Below are 18,181 nucleotides of genomic sequence, written 5' to 3' on the forward strand. Positions count from 1 at the left end.
TCCTTGAAAAACTGAGTTTGGGCCAATTTGATATGGAACTTTGCGAGGTGGACACTCATTTCTGTACCGTCCAACAGTACATAACCATCAGCAAAATCAAGATTCAAATTAGGATTATGTCCCACATCCTTTAAAAACTGTTAAATACTTTGGGTCTTGACATGCTTCACAAGAGGATCATCAGACAAAAAAATGTGTGCAAAGTTGCACGAGAAAATTACGTCATGAAGAGACTCCACGTTGATTAAACCACGCCCTCAAATTATAATTGTTAAATATAAGCGATTGAGGGAAGAAAGTGTGTGGTGGGATCTATTGTCTGACATGATTCTTCGTGTGAGGGTGTCCGTACCGTGAATTACTTGTCTCGTCCAATCAAAACCAAAAGAATATGATGGATACGGTATAGTATTTGTGGCTTTGACTTTATTGCGAGCGTCCCGCTTTACCCAAGATTTTCATTTCAGGTGTCGACATTTGTTTTCTGAACAATGTCTAAATGGGCATTCTGGATTGTCATTATTAGTCAGTCTATGTTCTAAGTCTACGTTGTCGACAAGAAATGTCAAGTACAAGTGTAGGTAGCACAGACTTGCCGCGGCACATGTCACAGACCTAGCGATGACCTGGTAACTGAATCCCCCCATCCCCCCATCCCCCCAACCAACCCCGCCCTATTCGATCAGATACCTATAATGAGGTACACGTATATGCTATTCGACAGCAACTATACAGTACAATTCTTCAGCGAGGGCGGTGGTGACCAAAGCCCTTTGTGTTAGCCTTTTGTAGTATAAAAGTCGGCTCCTACTAATGGCTTTTAGTTTGAAATGCTTTTGGCATCCGACATTTTCCACATCAGTGTGTAGAGTAAAATCTGGAAGGTTTCACAGTCTATCGATAGCTTTACCCGCCAGAAGTAGACTTTAATAAGGTGCGTTGTGCCCTTGAACTTGTACGCAAGACCATAAACCACACCCAAACGCGCGCATTCATGCACTTCGCCATATCAGCAATAATCCTGAACGCGATGTTAAACCCAATGTCACCTCACCTCACCACTGCGATAAGCATCCTGAACGTTGTAAAGAGAAAATCATCAATAGTTCAGAGCCGAGTCTAAGTTTAAGGCATATCTGAAAAGGTTTAGGTTTGGCAAGACTTTACCTGTGTAAATATGTATTTTCTGAAATCAGGGAGGTTAACCGTGTACGTTTGTACATAACATTTGACGGGGTGCTGATGGCGTCGCAGTTGTTAGGATTTCGGGAAATGATTAAAATGTGTATGCGGTCTACGAAGTTTGTAGGGAATGTCTGACTGTTGATGCAACACTCACAAAGAGCAGCACGCAAGGTTTATGTGAAAATCCCAGAGATAATGGCAGATTTCAATAATCATCAGGAACGCAAGAGACTAAATACAGTTCTGAGCACACAAAGTCATTGTTTCAATGTATATTTAAACTCACAATGCTTACTCTACATCAGCGTTAGTGTCATTTATATCTGAATTATTAATCTGATATATATTAAATACAGCAGTCTTGAGCAGGGCAGATTGTATTGATTATAAGACAGTTCCAATGCCAAGGAAACCCCCCGTCCATGCTACACAATACTCTGCGTGTCTTCGGGGAGGACTGTGATCATTTCCTACATCATCACAGTGTCCTCTCCCTCGACGGTGGATGTAGTTGGCGACTGCAGCGTCTGCGGACCGGGCTTCTCGCTGTCAGGCTGCGTTACTCACGGACGGAACTAATCTTTAGCCACAGTCGGAGCGGGTGCTGTTAGTGTTCTGAGTAGGACGGTGCCGTGGGCGAGGAACTCTGAGTCACAGAACAAGGCTTTAATTGGTCACCTAACAACTGGCTGTTCTGCTGGTATATGTGCCGTTGGTCATATGGATTATTCGGACACAATGTTGCGGTATTGACGACCGTTCAGTGAGGTTGATCACTCGGACATCATGATTCTGTAGCGAAAGCCGTATGAAGAGAGGTTGATAGTTGTCTCGGTGATGTTCACAAGTACAAGGATACATTATGTACAGGTAAACTTATTAATCAAGCAGACATCTATTACGCTGTCAGTGGGAGTATTAAACAATATATTACGTTGCTGTAAATGTCGATAGTGACCCATAATACTGAATGTTACATTTATATATAATGAAAAATATAATAACAATACTTTATGATGGTGCATATACATGAATACGCCGCAGCCGTTTCGTGTGGACTATGTCCCTCCCTTGGACAGAGATACATACTAACGTTTTCTTCCATTTAGTCTCATGCCAGTTCAAATCTTATCCAAGTATTTTTTTCACGGATGTTTTTTACGTTTATGTCATTATATCGTTCCGCAGGAATTTATGTTACAAATATACCTGGTCTAATTATCATATACGAGTAAATATTTGAGACGAACGACGTATTTCTGAATTGCCTTTAATTGCTTATTCGTGTATACATCCGTATACAACAACAATATCTCGGACATATTTCATATTGCTTTATATTAATTTTGCAACATATGCAGCTCTATGAAAAGTAATAATTTGGAATGAAACATGTCAAGCCGTCATTTATCGGTTTATGTTTCAAAAAACTCAATACAACTGTAAAAAGTTCATGTCAAATAAACAAATATATATAGACATATGTTTGACCTAGAAAGATTATTGACATACTATGAATGAAACACGTTCAGCTGTAATTGATTAGTTTTATAATTAACAGAACTCGCTATATTTGTTCAAACTTGATTCCATATGTGAAACAAATACATATACAAATGTATGACCTTACTGTCGCCGTGGTATGAAATATGAAACAAACTGTGTATTAGAAATGAAGGAGAAACACGGTAAGTATTTGTAACCTTGATTTTGAAAATTGTTGTTTGATATCCTGAAATTGCAGGGTAAACATTGTTATAGCGAGCCAATACAGCTACTCTGATGTTTGTTTCAGTGTGTCGTGTGTTTAACGTACGTTTGGTTGCGACTCGTGAAGATCCGGGGTAGAATAGGTCTTTAGCAACCCATGCTTGCAGTAAAAGGCGGCTATGCTTGTCGTGAGAGGCGACAAACATGACCGGGTGGTCAGGCTCGCTGACTTGGTTAATGCATGTCATCGATCCCAATTGCGTGGATCGATGCTCATGATGTCAGTCACTGGATTGTCTGGTCCAGACTCGATTATTTTCAGACCCCATTTTTTTTTGCGGAGACATTTAATAAACAGGACCCAAGTCAACTGTAACGATATCCATATGAGGGACTTTCATTCGTTCCACCATACAAGTACATCGTCGAAACGTCCAGGGTGGAACATTATCAGAATTATCAGGGAAAAGGCAGGCAATAAGCGACCAAATTGTACGAATGAATCACTGAACATCAATTATGACACCAGATGTACGCTAAAAGAGTAAGCTTTTCCTGGTTGGCTGTTAGCACCGGCCAATCACAACAGTTCAATGAAAATAGTAAGCGCCTGTAAAGAGGTGTGAAAATTCAAAGATCATAACATATGCCCTTTCCATGATAATGGAATGGATTTGTCACTTTTATTTATAACCCTGCCCATCAAGGCTACATATGACGTGTCATATTTAGTTTGTTTGTTGTTTTACGCCGCACTCAGCAATATTCCAGCTATATGACGACGGTCTGTAAATAACCAGACCAGACAATCCAGTGATTGACATCATGAGCCTCGACCCACGAAATTGGGACCAATGACATGCATCAAACAAGCATCAAACAAGTCCACGAGCCTGACCACCCGATCCCGACAAGCATAGTCGCCTTTTACAGCAAGCGTGGTTAGCTGAAGACTCATTCTACCCCGGATCTTCGCGGGTTGTCATACTTAGTACATTCCACTGAATGTCTACCTTAAGATGTGTTAACACATGACTAAACAAGGTCTTTGATAGTGAAACCTTTATTGAGAAGCTTACTTGTAAGCAAAATGTCTGGACGTAAAGTTTGAATAGAAGGTACTTGCTCGTACGTATTTAAGCAATTAAGAAAGGCAGGCGCCATTAACTGGAGATGGTGGTACATTGCCCGTCAAAAAGGAAAAATGACGATTGGAAAATCGAAATCACCACTCTTGTTGGCAAATTTCTAAGAGACATACGAACATGTATCGTTTAGATTAACGAGAAAACTAGCCCAAGTATAGAACTCGTACAAAATATATTTACATTGTACGAAATGTCAATCCATCTCGAAACAACAGCTCGCCGCGTAATATCTGTGCATGCTATATAGACGCTGAAGTAGGAGACAAGATGTTTCATTAACTACCTCCTTTGAAAGAACTATAAGTACATCAGTGTCAATTTATCTAATTAGTATTCATAAGGAGATATATCTGAGACAACAGGTGGTTGTGCATCACAGTTAAATCATATTAATGTTATAAATGTCTGTTATAAATGTCAGTAAGACGATCCCAGAATATACTATTTAACGTCATTGATCGGCGAGAAACCCCTGTCGGTTATGTATGATATCTTCCCGACATGTCGTTGTGCTTGTGAACATCACGCGGTGATCGAATTTTATCATTATCCAACAGCGGTGAATCATCCTTATCTAGTGGCCACCGTTACGATCTGTTTATGCTCTAAGTACTTCAAAACATTGATTTTTTGCTTCGCGTCGCTTTTATAACCAATCTGCTGCATACAGCCTTGTGTCTGCTATGATAGTTGATATTAGTGTATTTATTCCAACTCTTAACACTGTCTTGTGTTAATAAATCAGGGCTTCGCGAAAAGGTGAGTGTATCCTGCCCAACCGGTGGCATCCGTCACAAACACATGCAAAGGCAAGTCAATTGTTCACCCGAACAAACCCATGTTTGTTCAGGTGAACAATTGACTTGCCTTTGCATTTGTGTGCAAGTGGTACAAGTGAAAGTAGAAAAGTGCATCGGACTTCGTGTTGGTCACCGATGCATCAGATTTGGAAATGTCCTCCACAAATCTACAATAAAACCATTTTGGAAACTTTACTGGGGCCTTGAATGTTGTAACCTTAATCAAACGTCTGACCAAGAGTTGTACGTTGCTCTTTGAAATCTTCGTAGAAAGAGCATGCTCCATTAGACTTCCAGTGTAGTGAAATGTAGACACAAAACAGTTGGAGCTGCTGGAGTATTGCTCGATATAAAGGGTAAGTTGAACTATTGGCAAGTTGAAGTCCCCCTCTTGTCATACAGCCTTGTGGAGAGTGTTTTAGTCAGGCTTTATCTTTATGCATAGATCTAACTATGAAACAGATGAGGCGGTATAATTAGCCTCCTTTATTTCTATCACAGACTGAGTGAGTGAGTAGGGTTTAACGTCGCTTTTAACAATATTCCAGTTATATCGCGGCGTGTTAGCTTAATGTGGGAGGAAAGCCCGAAGTGATGCAGGTCTCAGACGTTTACCACTTCTGTGAAACCCACGAGCACGGGTATGGTGCTGACAAACCTAGAAACATAATCTGGGCGAACAGGGATTCGAACCCACAATCATAGGTTTCTGGCGTGCCCAAGGGACGCAACTCTGCACAGCGAATCGAGGCGCCTTAGACGACTGGGCCACCCGTGCCCCCGTTATTGAACGATATCAGATCATCGATATACCTGAAGCTAAAGTTATATGCCAATCCGAGAAGAAATTCTGATTCACATGCATAAGGAAACAGATCAGCAAGAATGAGCGCAGTTGGTTCACACGGGGAAGCCTTCTTCTTGCCTAAACGTCTTACCCCCAAATTGTAGATAAATGTTATCAATTCGGAAGTCCAGCATTTCGCATATTGTTTCCTCAGTAAACTTAGCATTTGCTTTTATTTTTCACTAATTGCCCTGAAGCTCTGAAGATAGATATGCAACAAAAGCCCAATGGATCAAGGAGTAACATTTTTCCTTCATTTGTCATGTGGGATAGTGGTGTACAAAATTCACAAATCAAATGTTGTACCAGAATTGAACTTGGGTTTTTCTCTGAGACTGACGTACGACTTCCGAGTGGTGTTTCACTATCAGCCTTTCTTCTTTGTTTAGTCTAAATTCACATTTAAGAATGTATTCGTGTGATAATGGAAGAAGAAGCGCATCCAGTAGCATCACATTCACATGCATTCATAGAATTGATGTTCAGTGCCCGCGCACGTTCTTTGTACCATAAGTGTAACGCTTCCAGAGACCCAAACATGTTCCTAGCCTCAACGTGTTGACAATATCCCGAGTCATGATTGGTAAGGCAGTTTTGCAAGTAGTGGGCCAGTATAGTTGCCCTGTGATGGTGCAGAACGCAAAGAGCCAATATATATAGTACAATAGGACAGGATTAACTCTAAGAAAGTTAGAACATGTCAGTAGTTAAAGTTCCGCTCTACCACAACAACTCTTGCCTGCTGCTACAACTATCAAAACAAACAGAAAATCAGCCCCAGCCACGAATCCTGTATTTAATGTGAAAGTACCTTTGGATTCGATGATTAGGAGATTGATCACTAACAAAACAGCGTAACTTCATGACTTGACAAATGCTGTCATAAAAATATCATTTTCTTCCTTACATATGCATGACTTCATTGTCCTAGTTTGAAAACTATTTATCACTTAATTATATCATTATATTTACTACATATATAGGCCCCAAAACGCGTAGAATTGTTGGATGTTGTACATTGTTTAGTGAGACCCTAGCCTTTGTCATGCGTTCACATCCTAAACATCCGTGTTTATTAAGGCTGTGAAAAGGCTGATGGTAGACATGTGGAAGACATTTACAAATCTGACGCATCAGTGACACAAATGATATCCGATACAGTTCCCTATTTTGACTTGTATCTCATGTTCCCGTGGGTTTTTTTCACGTTAATTGACCTACCTTTGCATGTGCCACTGGTGGGACCGAATGCCCATGAACTGTTCATGAACAGCCGGCATCATCACCATTTGATGTGATCCATAAATACATTCTTATGATACAGTCGGAGTCGTACAATGGATTCTGACTTTCGTAGATGTCTCTTGATTATGGAAATATTCACGTCGCTTTTACTTACACGAATACGCCCATAAATTCACTGTGCCCCAGATTCTCATTTTCAAAATACGACTGCGAAAGACAGGTACTACATGATGTCCATTTATTATTATCATTTATTAAAATTATTACGTCCTGTTTTGAGCAGGTCTCGAAACGTAACATGCAACTTCCGCATTCTACGGAAGTAATCTTCCGGTTGACAGTTCCCCAGGAAAGTGTGCAACGTGCCGGGAGACAAATGTCTTTCCAATGACAAATATAATGATAAGCGGCGCTCAAGTATCTCCCTTACGAATCACTCTGATGACAATAATGATACCAGTTTTGGCGAAGCGGCATCCATCGTGTGGAAATTTCAGAAGGTCTTAAAAATATAGGAAAACAAGAAATCATAACGATGGACGTATTTGTATTTTACCCAAATAGTTGGGTTTCTGTACAGGGCATGGGTTTAACAAATGTCTCAAGGATCTAGTTGTTATCATCATCTTGGATAAGCGAAGCAGTCATATCCGTAGGTGTGATTTATTTTAAAATAGAACCTGTTACCGTAAATATTTTGTGAAAACGTATCAATTCGTATTATGTATAACTTACCTGATAAATCACTAGATACTGATAAAGTAAGTTGTATATATACGTTTTTCGATTTTTGTGAATCATACTGTAAATGCAATACTGTCAGAGAGACAGAGCTTGTTAGCAGTAAAACATGTGAATGACGAACATTGTATCTTGGAACTACGAAATAAACAGCTAGGCTCTTCAAGTGGTATGAGATTAGCTAGATTGTATAAACGTAATTAATGAATTGCGAAATCTTAGAAATATGTAATGTGTTCAGCGTAATGTGAGATTGCCTTCTTTGTGTAGTGGTTAGAGCACCTGCATGGAGAACGGAGGGTCGATAGTTCGATCCCGGGCGTATGATACAAAATGACGTTAAATGATGGTACTTGTTATTACCCTGCCTGGCATTAACTAGGACTGGGTCCCGTTCTACAAAGCCATCTTAGCGCTAAGGTGATCGTAACTCCTAATCTTTAATACTGGCTTACGATATTCGTAGCTCTAAGATCGCTTTGTGGAACAGTGCCCTAGTCAGTATGCTATGTCTGAGTGGGATATCCATGTTAAACTGTGGCATGATATCTCATTGGACCTGCAGTATAAAACGGTGTTAGAACTGACCAGTACAAGCGGTTGCAGTCACAATTTATCTGAGTACCTATCACACAGCTTACAAGTGAGTAAGTTTGGTTTTACGCCGCTTTCAACAATATTCTAGCAATATCACGGCGGGGGACATCAGAAATGGGCTTCACACATTGTACCCATGTTTGGAATCGAACCCGGGTCTTCGGCGTGACGAGCGAACGCTTTAACCACTAGGCTACCCGACCGCCCCCACAGCTTACAAACAAAGAAACTCTACCCGACGTCGCGTTTATCGTTAAAGGTAAGTTTTCCCACAAGTGATATGGCGCTGATAACAACAACGGGAATGTTTTTCATGCAACGATAACGGTAACATTCCTTTCTTAGGATTCTCCAAAGCGGGTCTAACTGTATATACTGCCAAAACATGAAATATGAGATTTTATCCGGTTTTACCGACAAAATCCGGTACAAATATCTCTGAAGGTATAAAATATGTAGCTTCATGTTTATTTTTCTCATACTCATGCTCTTTTGCAGCGAAATATGAAAAGATCAATTTTGCACAGGATACAATATTCATAAAGCTTGAATATTATTGTAATTCTCCAGGATCGAAGGTCCAAATGAATGAATGGTATGGCGCTTTTTCCGTCGCCTGTCCGTCCGTGAACGTTCGACTCCCTACCGAACCGGTTTAAGCGATTATCGTGAAGCGTTAGGAGGATGCCCTGCACATTATATGATTTAGATTCCTGCAACGCGTCATTGAAAAGAAAGAAAAATCTTTTAAAATATCACAGTGATTGCCCAGACATGTTTCGTAGATCATAATGATCAATATAAGTTTCTGTTTCGCACTAGCGTATGCACTGCTGTTGTCTTACTTTGAAAAACCGAAAACATCTGATACGGATATTGAATCGTTCTTACCCTGACGGTGTTCGTTAACTTTCCAAAGAATATTAGGTTGGCATTGTCCTATAACACGACATTGTTCAGAGCCTTTAACTTGGCATTTAACTACACGGCAATGGACTTGTGACAACCAGGACCTGGGTGCTTTAGTTTGACTGACATTCTCTTCCGGTGAAGCCTGATCGAAAACGCGTTCAATCAAGTAATCAGTTTGTACATTAGACATTATTGAATGGTTGGTTGATTTGTTGTTTAACGCCGCACTCAGCAATATTCCAGCTATATGACGGCGGTAGACATTATTGAAGGTGATGAGGACCACACTTTGAATCGATGGATAGGTTGTAATATCCTTGGATATGAGTCTATTGGAGATTGTGGATCTATGCTGTTACGCGTCATTAACAATTGAATGGGCATGCGTGTTTCTATATGCTATAATGTCCAGTTATTTAACACTGATACTGATTCTGTTAATTCAAGCAAATGCTGCTGAAATGAAAATGTAACTTTCAATGGACGTTTTGATGAAACCTTCATTGATTTTGTTACATCAATAACGCGCTTTCTAAATTATTAAGGCTTTCTTCTATATTGGGGTCAACGTCAGGTCAGGAGAATTGCAGCCTCTTCACAGACGCCAGAGGTCACTTTACTCCAGCGTAGGTACTGCCGAATGACATCCGATGTGGAGAAGGTCAAACTAAATTAGTTTCCATACGGCTAGTTTTATGACTTGTTTACGAAGATTTCACAAATAAAACGAACACTTACGGAGCAATCTTTTTCTCCCGGAGTAGATCCACTTGGGAAGGTAACTATATAATCTGACAGTCATTAACACGCCAAGCAGCACATCTCTGTTACTTCATTTTCATTAGAATTTTATTATAAGATACGGTTTTGCAAGATTGTTTTATTCTTATTTTATTAAATAAACTACGTGAACAACATAATAAAAGAAAGAGGCTCACAAACGCTAACAACCTATTATCTCACGATCCTTTAGTGTTAATACTGAAGTCATCAGCTGTTAGGGCTCCGGGGTATTATCTTTGGAAATTCGAAAACTAACATTTCACGTAAATACTTGTATTTAATAATCGTGCCAATTAGTTCAAGCCCGTGTACCGCCTTGCGATCAAGGACTCATATATCACATCATCTGATCCTGTCAATACATCGCGAGCCAAATATAATTTAATTGCTTTCTCCTCTCGGGGAATCCGGATGTAAATTGAGTGAAATTGAGACTGAGGAAGATAATTCTGGTAGGTGGTGGTTTTTAATGGTTGTATTATCTTGCAAAAGGTTGTTTGATATGCTCCTTGGGAGTTTCGAGGACACTAAAAGACAGATTTATCGCATATGTATTATGTATTCAATGTAAAAAAGTATTAATCTACAAGTTCCGTCCCAATAGATTGAAAATATGTGGTTGATATTCTGAATCAAATTAACTAAGTGGATTTTGGGTTGAATATTTTAATTTTTTACTTTAAATAAACGACATCATTAATCTTAAAGTTTTCTTTACGTTTTTACGACGAAGACTACAAATTACATTAATCCTGGACTTGTTTCTCCAGTATTATCCCTTGGGGATTCCGTGTTTGAGTAGGTCCCCATTCCCTAATGCCTGTCGTCGGGGTCGACTAAGATGCGATTGGGTTCTGTGACTTGGCGCCCTGTGTCTTCGTAATCCGATCGTACCTACCGCTGCTGATGCTTTAAGTCACTGGTTTGTCTGGTCGAGCCTCGATTATTTACAATTCTCGGTGGTACATGCATGAAACTGTTCAGACTACGGGGTCAAGCCCCCTTACCAACCTTTTCAGCTCAATTGATTCAGTGTCTTTGCAATGCCAGATTGTCCTAATGATGATATTCCCACTCAAGGCAGAAATGGTTGGCTGGTTTGTTGTTTAACGCCGCACTCAACAAAATTCCAGCTATATGACGGCGGTCTGTAAAGAATCAAGTCTGGACCAGACAATCCAGTGATTGATATCATGAGCTGCGATCCACGCAATTGGGATACGATGACATGCATCAACCAAGTCAGCGTGTCTGACCACCCGATCCCGTTAGTCGCCTTTTACGAAAAGCATAGTCACCTTTTACGGCAAGCTTGGGTTGCTGAAGACTTATTCTACCCCGGAATCTTCACGGGTCCAAGGCAGAAATGTTTCATTTATGTACACGAACACGTATGTCTACATACGTTTATATATATATTTCTTTGTTCTGATTAGTATATATGATTTATTGTGTTATATTGAGATATATTATCTCTTCGCGAGTCATGCACTAATACATACGTATTTTTTCATATATCATTATTATTCATAAACAGGTGACCAATTAACAATGAGCCAATATTACCGGAAGCTATATTTCTTTAGAATATTTAATGGTAATTGTGTAACAATTCAGAGAGATACGCTATTTCGTAGTCTTATTTAAAAGGACGAATATATATAATTGTTTTTATTGGGCTCCAATATTCACTGCGTTTCGTAATTATCTAGCTGACTAATAAACGGTATATTTGGGATAACACTTTTTTTTAGTAAAGTACAGATTCTAATAAGGAAGTAAGAAATATAAAGCCTAGGTGGCTGAATGGATTTCATCGCTAACTTTGTGTGCTGGCGATTAGATGCCTGACTCTGGCAGTGTGGATTCGAATCCCGTATGGACTCTACCCAAACAAGTACTAGAATCTGTAGCTTACTAAGAAAAAATTATCCCAAATACAACATTTGTTACATTTGACCACGTTCTAAATGGCATTGTGTATTCACTGACTAATAAGGATTGCTTGGGTAACAGTTGTGGTATGTTATCGTGTCCCGGTGTAATGGGTAGTTCCTCATACCATCAACCACTGATCTGTCTGCCTCTCGTCCCATGTTGTACTAAAACTCTCCCCTTTATTTTGCAGGTAACTGAAGACCTGTACAAACGCTAGATGTTCCAAATGGCCAACCTGTCGACCAGCTTGCTGTCCATGTTAGACATGAATCAATACAACCTTTCTCCAAACTTCACCATCGATGACCTCATCAGGGTGGCTGTGGATTACAAGGTCTCGGACCACTGGTTCAATTCCGAGACCGAGCTTGTTCTCGTTGTCATCTTCTGTTTCGTCATCTTGTGTGGCCTCTCCGGCAACATCGTTGTCTGCCTCATCATCTGCAGGAACGGGAACCTCAAATCAACACGAAACTGGTACATCCTCAACTTGTCCATCTGTGAGATCATGACCTGCATATTATGTATGCCTTTCATCCTGGTGCGGATGACGCTCAAAAACTGGCGCTTGGGCTTGGTGCTATGTAAACTCGTCCCAACGCTTCAAACAACCTATGTGGCAGTATCAACACTTACCATAGTGGCCATCGCCGTGGATCGGTACCGTGTGATTGTGTGTTCGGTGACCAGGAGTCACTACAAGAAGAAGACAAAGTATGTGATCCCCTTGACATGGCTTGTGGGTTTCTTTATGTCCCTCCCGCAGTTGTTGACTAATCGCGTGGAAGATGTTATCGGCGTTTCCCGCTACCTCCTGTACTCCATCTGTATTGAACATTGGGAGTCCTCCGAGCTACTCATGTGCTATACTGTGACCGTTCTACTCATGCAGTACCTTCTACCAGTTCTTGCCATCATCACGCTCCATGTCCTCATATGTCGGTTTCTTCGCGTCCGTATCAACACACGACAAGCCTCACTGAGGGAGGTGCACCGTGCTAAGAGAAACATGGCGAGTCATCGTAAAAATATGTATCTACTAACAAGCATAGCTGTTTTGTTTGCGGTGACGTGGTTGCCAATAACTCTTGTCAACATCCTGGCCGACTTTGATCAGGGGGTGTTTGAGGACAAGGATTTCCGACTCATCCACGCGACTTGCCTTCTAGTGGCGCTGTGCTCTGTGTGTATAAACCCGGTTGTCTACGGATGGTTCAACTCCAACTTTCGCCGTGATCTACAGAGATGGGCCAGTACAAAGATATCAAGCTCGGTGGATATGCTTCAATACATTGAGGCCAGCACACACCGGTCAAAAACCGATATGTTGTCCATGTCAACACACAACCTACGGGGATATTCCATTGTTCATGAACGACGTTTAGAATAACACGTGACTACAACTTGTCTTTCCTATTGGGGGCTGTAGCCTTATTGTTTTTTCTTGGCATATCGAAGCGACACTCAAACAATTGTGCAACCCCAATCCATTTATTGATGTTTTCGCCTGATGTGTAGCTGCACTACTCCCAAAGGATGTGTCAAATGGAAGTATATAGCATCGGATGTCACGACAGAGATACAATTAAACAGTTATATTTTTAATTTTCTCGATAAAGTGCAATGGTTGCATCTTTTCATATATCTGCCACTGGACTCAGAACGTTTGCCGATGGATGTAAACGAAATGTCGACGATGAAGTATAATGTTTTGCTCTATATTGTGAGAACACTTCGTTTAGTTAGACAGGGCAAACAATTATCGGTGAGGTGAAATGGGGTTAAACGTCGCGTCCAAGAGTATATAGCGAGGTGCATGCATGTGTGTGTGGCTGCTTGTACAAGTCCGGACTGATGCCGATTTATAGTGCTAGCCCATTGAAATACCATGCCGCAGTTTAACATCAATACCCTACTCAGACACAGTATACTGACTCCGAGCCGACCAGTCCTTTTTTAGCCTCTTAATGCCGAGCACCAGACAAGTACCATCTTTTAACATCGTTTGGTATTACGCACTGGGTATCGAACCCCGGACCTACCGCTCTCCGGGCGGACGCTCTACCACTAGAGCACGGAGGCGGTCCGCAAACAATTATGACATCATCTAACGTATAAACATGATAGCACTGCATTCGATACATTTCTGTTTGCAAGATGCCAATCGCCCAGATAACCTGTAAAAGAATCATTGACACAAGTGTACCGTTCCAAAAAGCGATCTCACATTTACCGTAAAAGTGCAGGATTAATGCTGCGATCGCTTTTTTGCCAAGAGGTCCAATGGTAGTTTATTTAATAAATATAGACGCCGAGGCGAAATGTACTAGTTTTACTGTATAAGCTCTAGACACCTAGTCTTATTTATCATGATGACATAGGTTACTAGTTCCCAGCAACCACTGTAAACTTCCCTAAAATGGACCATTACGTCAAGCCGTGAGATATCAAGTTACTATTGACACGGCCGAGATGTTCCCCATCAGCATCCAACATGCACGCATCTACTTGCACATGGATACATGCCGATGATGCTATTTTCAGCTAATGAAACGTGCCAACCATCAGAGTAACGTATTACTACAAGTCTCTCAGAGCAGTGGCATTGACTGCCTGATACAGTTGTGATTCAAGCCGTCGTATCTGTGGCGCCTAGCCCATGAAGGTCAATAAATCTTCTGTTATGATTATTTGTGCTATTTAGGATGATTACTTGTGTTATTTAGGTAGAAGTGCATTCATGTTTATGAATAGGCATACATCTGTGAAAAACTTTCTCATCCAAATCCCAGGAACATACCATTCTGTTGCGATCGGGATTATCTTTCAAGAAGAATTATCCGTGTTCCTCAAATTTATAACGCACTCTTCTAAATACAAGCAACAAAACCCTTTCCATAATTATAAGACATTTCTCTGTGAAAACCAAAGTGCATTTTAGAATTCTTAAAGTATCATAAGCTTGTATTATGAATCACTATCAAATAGTGATGATACCAGTGTTCGCGAAAAGTTGAGCATAAAAATATCCTACCAATCGGTGGCACGCGAACCGCGAACCAACAACATAACACTTGAGAGATTTGTCAAACTAGTTTACATTTAAACTCCACGTCTTGTGAAGGTGTGTCACAGGCAGCTTTCGAGTATATTCGATCGAACTTCATTCATCAGTAACGGACAAATTAAAGACTAATTTTGTAATATGTTCACAAAGTAGTAATGTGATTCCATTTCAACATGTTCATCGGAGCGGAGCTGTTCTTAATTAATAACGGGCCTTCTGCTTACACACTCATTACATTGGCACAAAGTGTGATACCTGTTCTGGGTGTCCCAAGCACGGAGATCGCTGGGACATTGCTGGGACACAGCGGAGTACAGACAGATTATTATTAATAATAATTCATTCATTAATGTCTGAGTTGGGTTTAACGTCGCACTGAACAGTATTCCAGTTATATCACAGCGTGTGAGATAGGTTTGGGAGGAAAGCCCGAAGTGTTGAAGATCTCAGACATCTACCACTTTGGTGAAACCGATGAGCACGGGTATAGTACTGACCAACCAGTTGATGTGATATGAATGATATTTCCCTCGGATACTGTTGATACAACAGCTATATGTGTTCTCTGGCAACCGAAACCTTTTATTTTGTATCACCTTTGTTTAATTCATTGTTTATTAACGACTTAATTAATTTCCTTGTACTCTGGCTTTTGAATGTGCTCGGTCAAGTTATGGGTAACATATATTTTTGTACTAATATCGGTCCAGTACTGTTACGTACTATCCTTGTATCAATAAACCTCATACAGAGCCATGTTGTATGTTTTCTTCTGATGTGACATGTAGATGAACGGTTACATCGTCCATCTGTTGGGGCGGTCGGGTAGCCTAGTGGTTAAGGCGTTCGCTCGTCACACCGAAGACCCGGGTTCGATTCCCGACATGGGTACAATGTGTGAAGCCCATTTCTGGTGTCCCCCGCCGTGATATTGCTAGAATATTGCTAAAGGCGGCGTAAAACCAAACTCACTCACTCGTCCATCTGTGAGATGACAACGGCGTCATTGTATGATGACGTCGTCTAGATGGACAAATATACGGTACGAAGGAAGATGAAGTTACATAATTGGAGGATGTCGCGGTTAGAAGATGACGTCGGAGGGCAGTAAGTTAAGGTGAAAGTGGATGTTGTCTTCAGCGGACAATGATTTATTCTTGGTAGACGAAACAACAGGGAACTGCGAGGTAGCTGAACATTTGATGCATCGTTCCAGAAAGATGCCTAGAGACCCGATGGCCAATAGTCACAAGTTCACGGAGCAACGAAACACGGATTTCCTATTTTTTGAATTAACATGAAAGTAATAGTCAAATTAATTGGTGCTGCGATTCGCTGTGCAAGGTCAACCATATTTAAGGTCGTTGGTACAAATCCACGATTCCCATTGATGATGGGTTTTTTTCTAAATATTTTTTTTAAAATGTTTCAATCTTCGTCACAGCATGTCTGCTATAGAATGATTGTGTCAATGAGTCAGGCTGAACTCCAATTTGAACAAAACTGTTATCAGTTTACGACGTACCTTCTTTTGGGGAAAGACCGAAATGAGGTTTTAGGCCTTAAGTCTTTGGTGAAACATACTATCGCAAGTATCGTGTTGATGCACCAACGACCAAACTCACTGGGCATCGTGGACTTAAAGCAACGACCACAGGGTATGGTTGACCTTGCACAGCGAATCGCGGCGCCTTAGACGACTCGTTCTCCTGTGCCCCCCTTATGGGATTAAACGCACATACCGATCAGGTGTGAGTAGTATTATTTCAACATCCTTAAGTCTTTGCTGAAGATGACAGATGCATTCGTTAATTTCCTTCATTTCTCGGGGGCATTTTTATATGCATATTTTCTATTTATGTAGACCGTATGTATGCGCCAATTTCCTTCATATTTAATATGCAAGTTGTTTTGGCGTTCATTTATACTATTTCCGTAGACGACACACGCCAATTTCCTAATTTTCTTATACATAAAGATAGAAGTTAATCTCTTTTGTATAGGTAGCTGAGGAACGAATTTAAGTAGCTTTGTAGAACCGATTCTATATTTACTTTAAATTTGGAACCAAAGAACATTTCTTGCAGGAAATTATTTTCCAAAGACGGAAGGCGATGGTGAAGACTTCATGTTAATGTGATTAGAAAAGTACGTACTTCCCATGACAGCAAATATATGCATACAATCAGTTAAGTATCTGGGGGAACAGGGGTGTTTGAGGTGGGGTGTCATTTCTCTGTGTAGACAGGGGCGGTCGTGTAGCCTAGTGATTAAAGCGTTCGCTTGTCACGCCGAAGATCCGGGTTCGATTTCCGACATGGGTACAATGTGTGAAGCCCTTTTCTGGTGTCACCCGCCGTGATATTGCTGGAATATTGCTAAAATCGGCGTAAAACCATACTCCCTCACTCACTCAGTCTGTGTACAGTGTACAGCGTCCTCTCTGTGTTCAGTTTGCTTTACAAGAAAGGATCAGGAACCTTGCTAACGCGCATCTTTGTTTGTTTGTTGTTTAACGCCACCCTCAGCATATCTCAGCTATATGACGGCGGTCTGTAAATAATAGTCTGGACAAGACAGTCCAGAGATGGACATAATGAGCATGAGTATCGATCCACGCAATAGAGGTGAGTGAGTGAGTGAGTGAGCTAATATTTAACGTCACATCGGCAATATTTCAGCCGAGTCCGTTAGTCGCCTCTTACGACAGGCATGGTCGCCTTTTACGGCACGCATGCTTTGCGTAAGACCTATTCTACCCCGGATCTTCACGGGTCTCGTCTTAACTGTCATCCTTGGCTTATTAGACCTATAACCATGATGGTGGCTTTTACCAAGGTGATAAACGTGTCTGGACTCTTTGGAGGGGCGGTCCGGTAGCCTAGTGGTTAAAGTGTTCGCTCGTCATGCCGAAGACCCGGGTTCGTTTCCCGACATGGGTACAATGTGTGAAGCCCATATTAGTGTCCCCCGCCGTGTCATTGCTGGAATATTGCTAAAAGCGGCATAAAACCATACTCACTCACTGGACTCTTTGGACACGGGGTGATATAACTGTAAAACAACTCACTCACTCATCACGCAAATTGGACATGGAAGTTTCCAGAAGAAATGAGTTGGTGTCATCCATCCATATAATTGTCAATGCTATTTTGCATTGTACGTCCAAAGGTTTCGGCAGATAATCAAGACTGATTTTTCTCTGGCG

The 18,181-nt window shown here is 41.0% G+C and overlaps 1 protein-coding gene across 1 annotated transcript; it reads left to right on the top strand.

The window, feature by feature from the left end:
• Positions 1-1,995: 1,995 nt before the first annotated feature.
• On the top strand, positions 1,996-13,371 carry LOC139453177 (neuropeptide Y receptor type 2-like). Its single transcript, XM_071234808.1, has 2 exons — positions 1,996-2,055; positions 12,097-13,371. Exon 2 carries the CDS (start codon positions 12,124-12,126, stop codon positions 13,294-13,296), a length of 1,173 nt encoding a protein of 390 aa, XP_071090909.1. The 5' UTR covers positions 1,996-2,055; positions 12,097-12,123; the 3' UTR covers positions 13,297-13,371.
• The last annotated feature ends 4,810 nt before the right edge of the window (positions 13,372-18,181 follow it).

Source organism: Haliotis cracherodii, unplaced genomic scaffold (assembly GCF_022045235.1).
Source record: "Haliotis cracherodii isolate W230 unplaced genomic scaffold, xgHalCrac1.p SCAF_9, whole genome shotgun sequence".
Lineage (NCBI taxonomy): Eukaryota > Metazoa > Mollusca > Gastropoda > Lepetellida > Haliotidae > Haliotis > Haliotis cracherodii.

Coding starts and splice junctions, on each gene's coding strand:
- LOC139453177 (XM_071234808.1), top strand. CDS start 12,124: ATGTTCCAAATGGCCAACCTGTCGACCAGCTTGCTGTCCATGTTAGAC.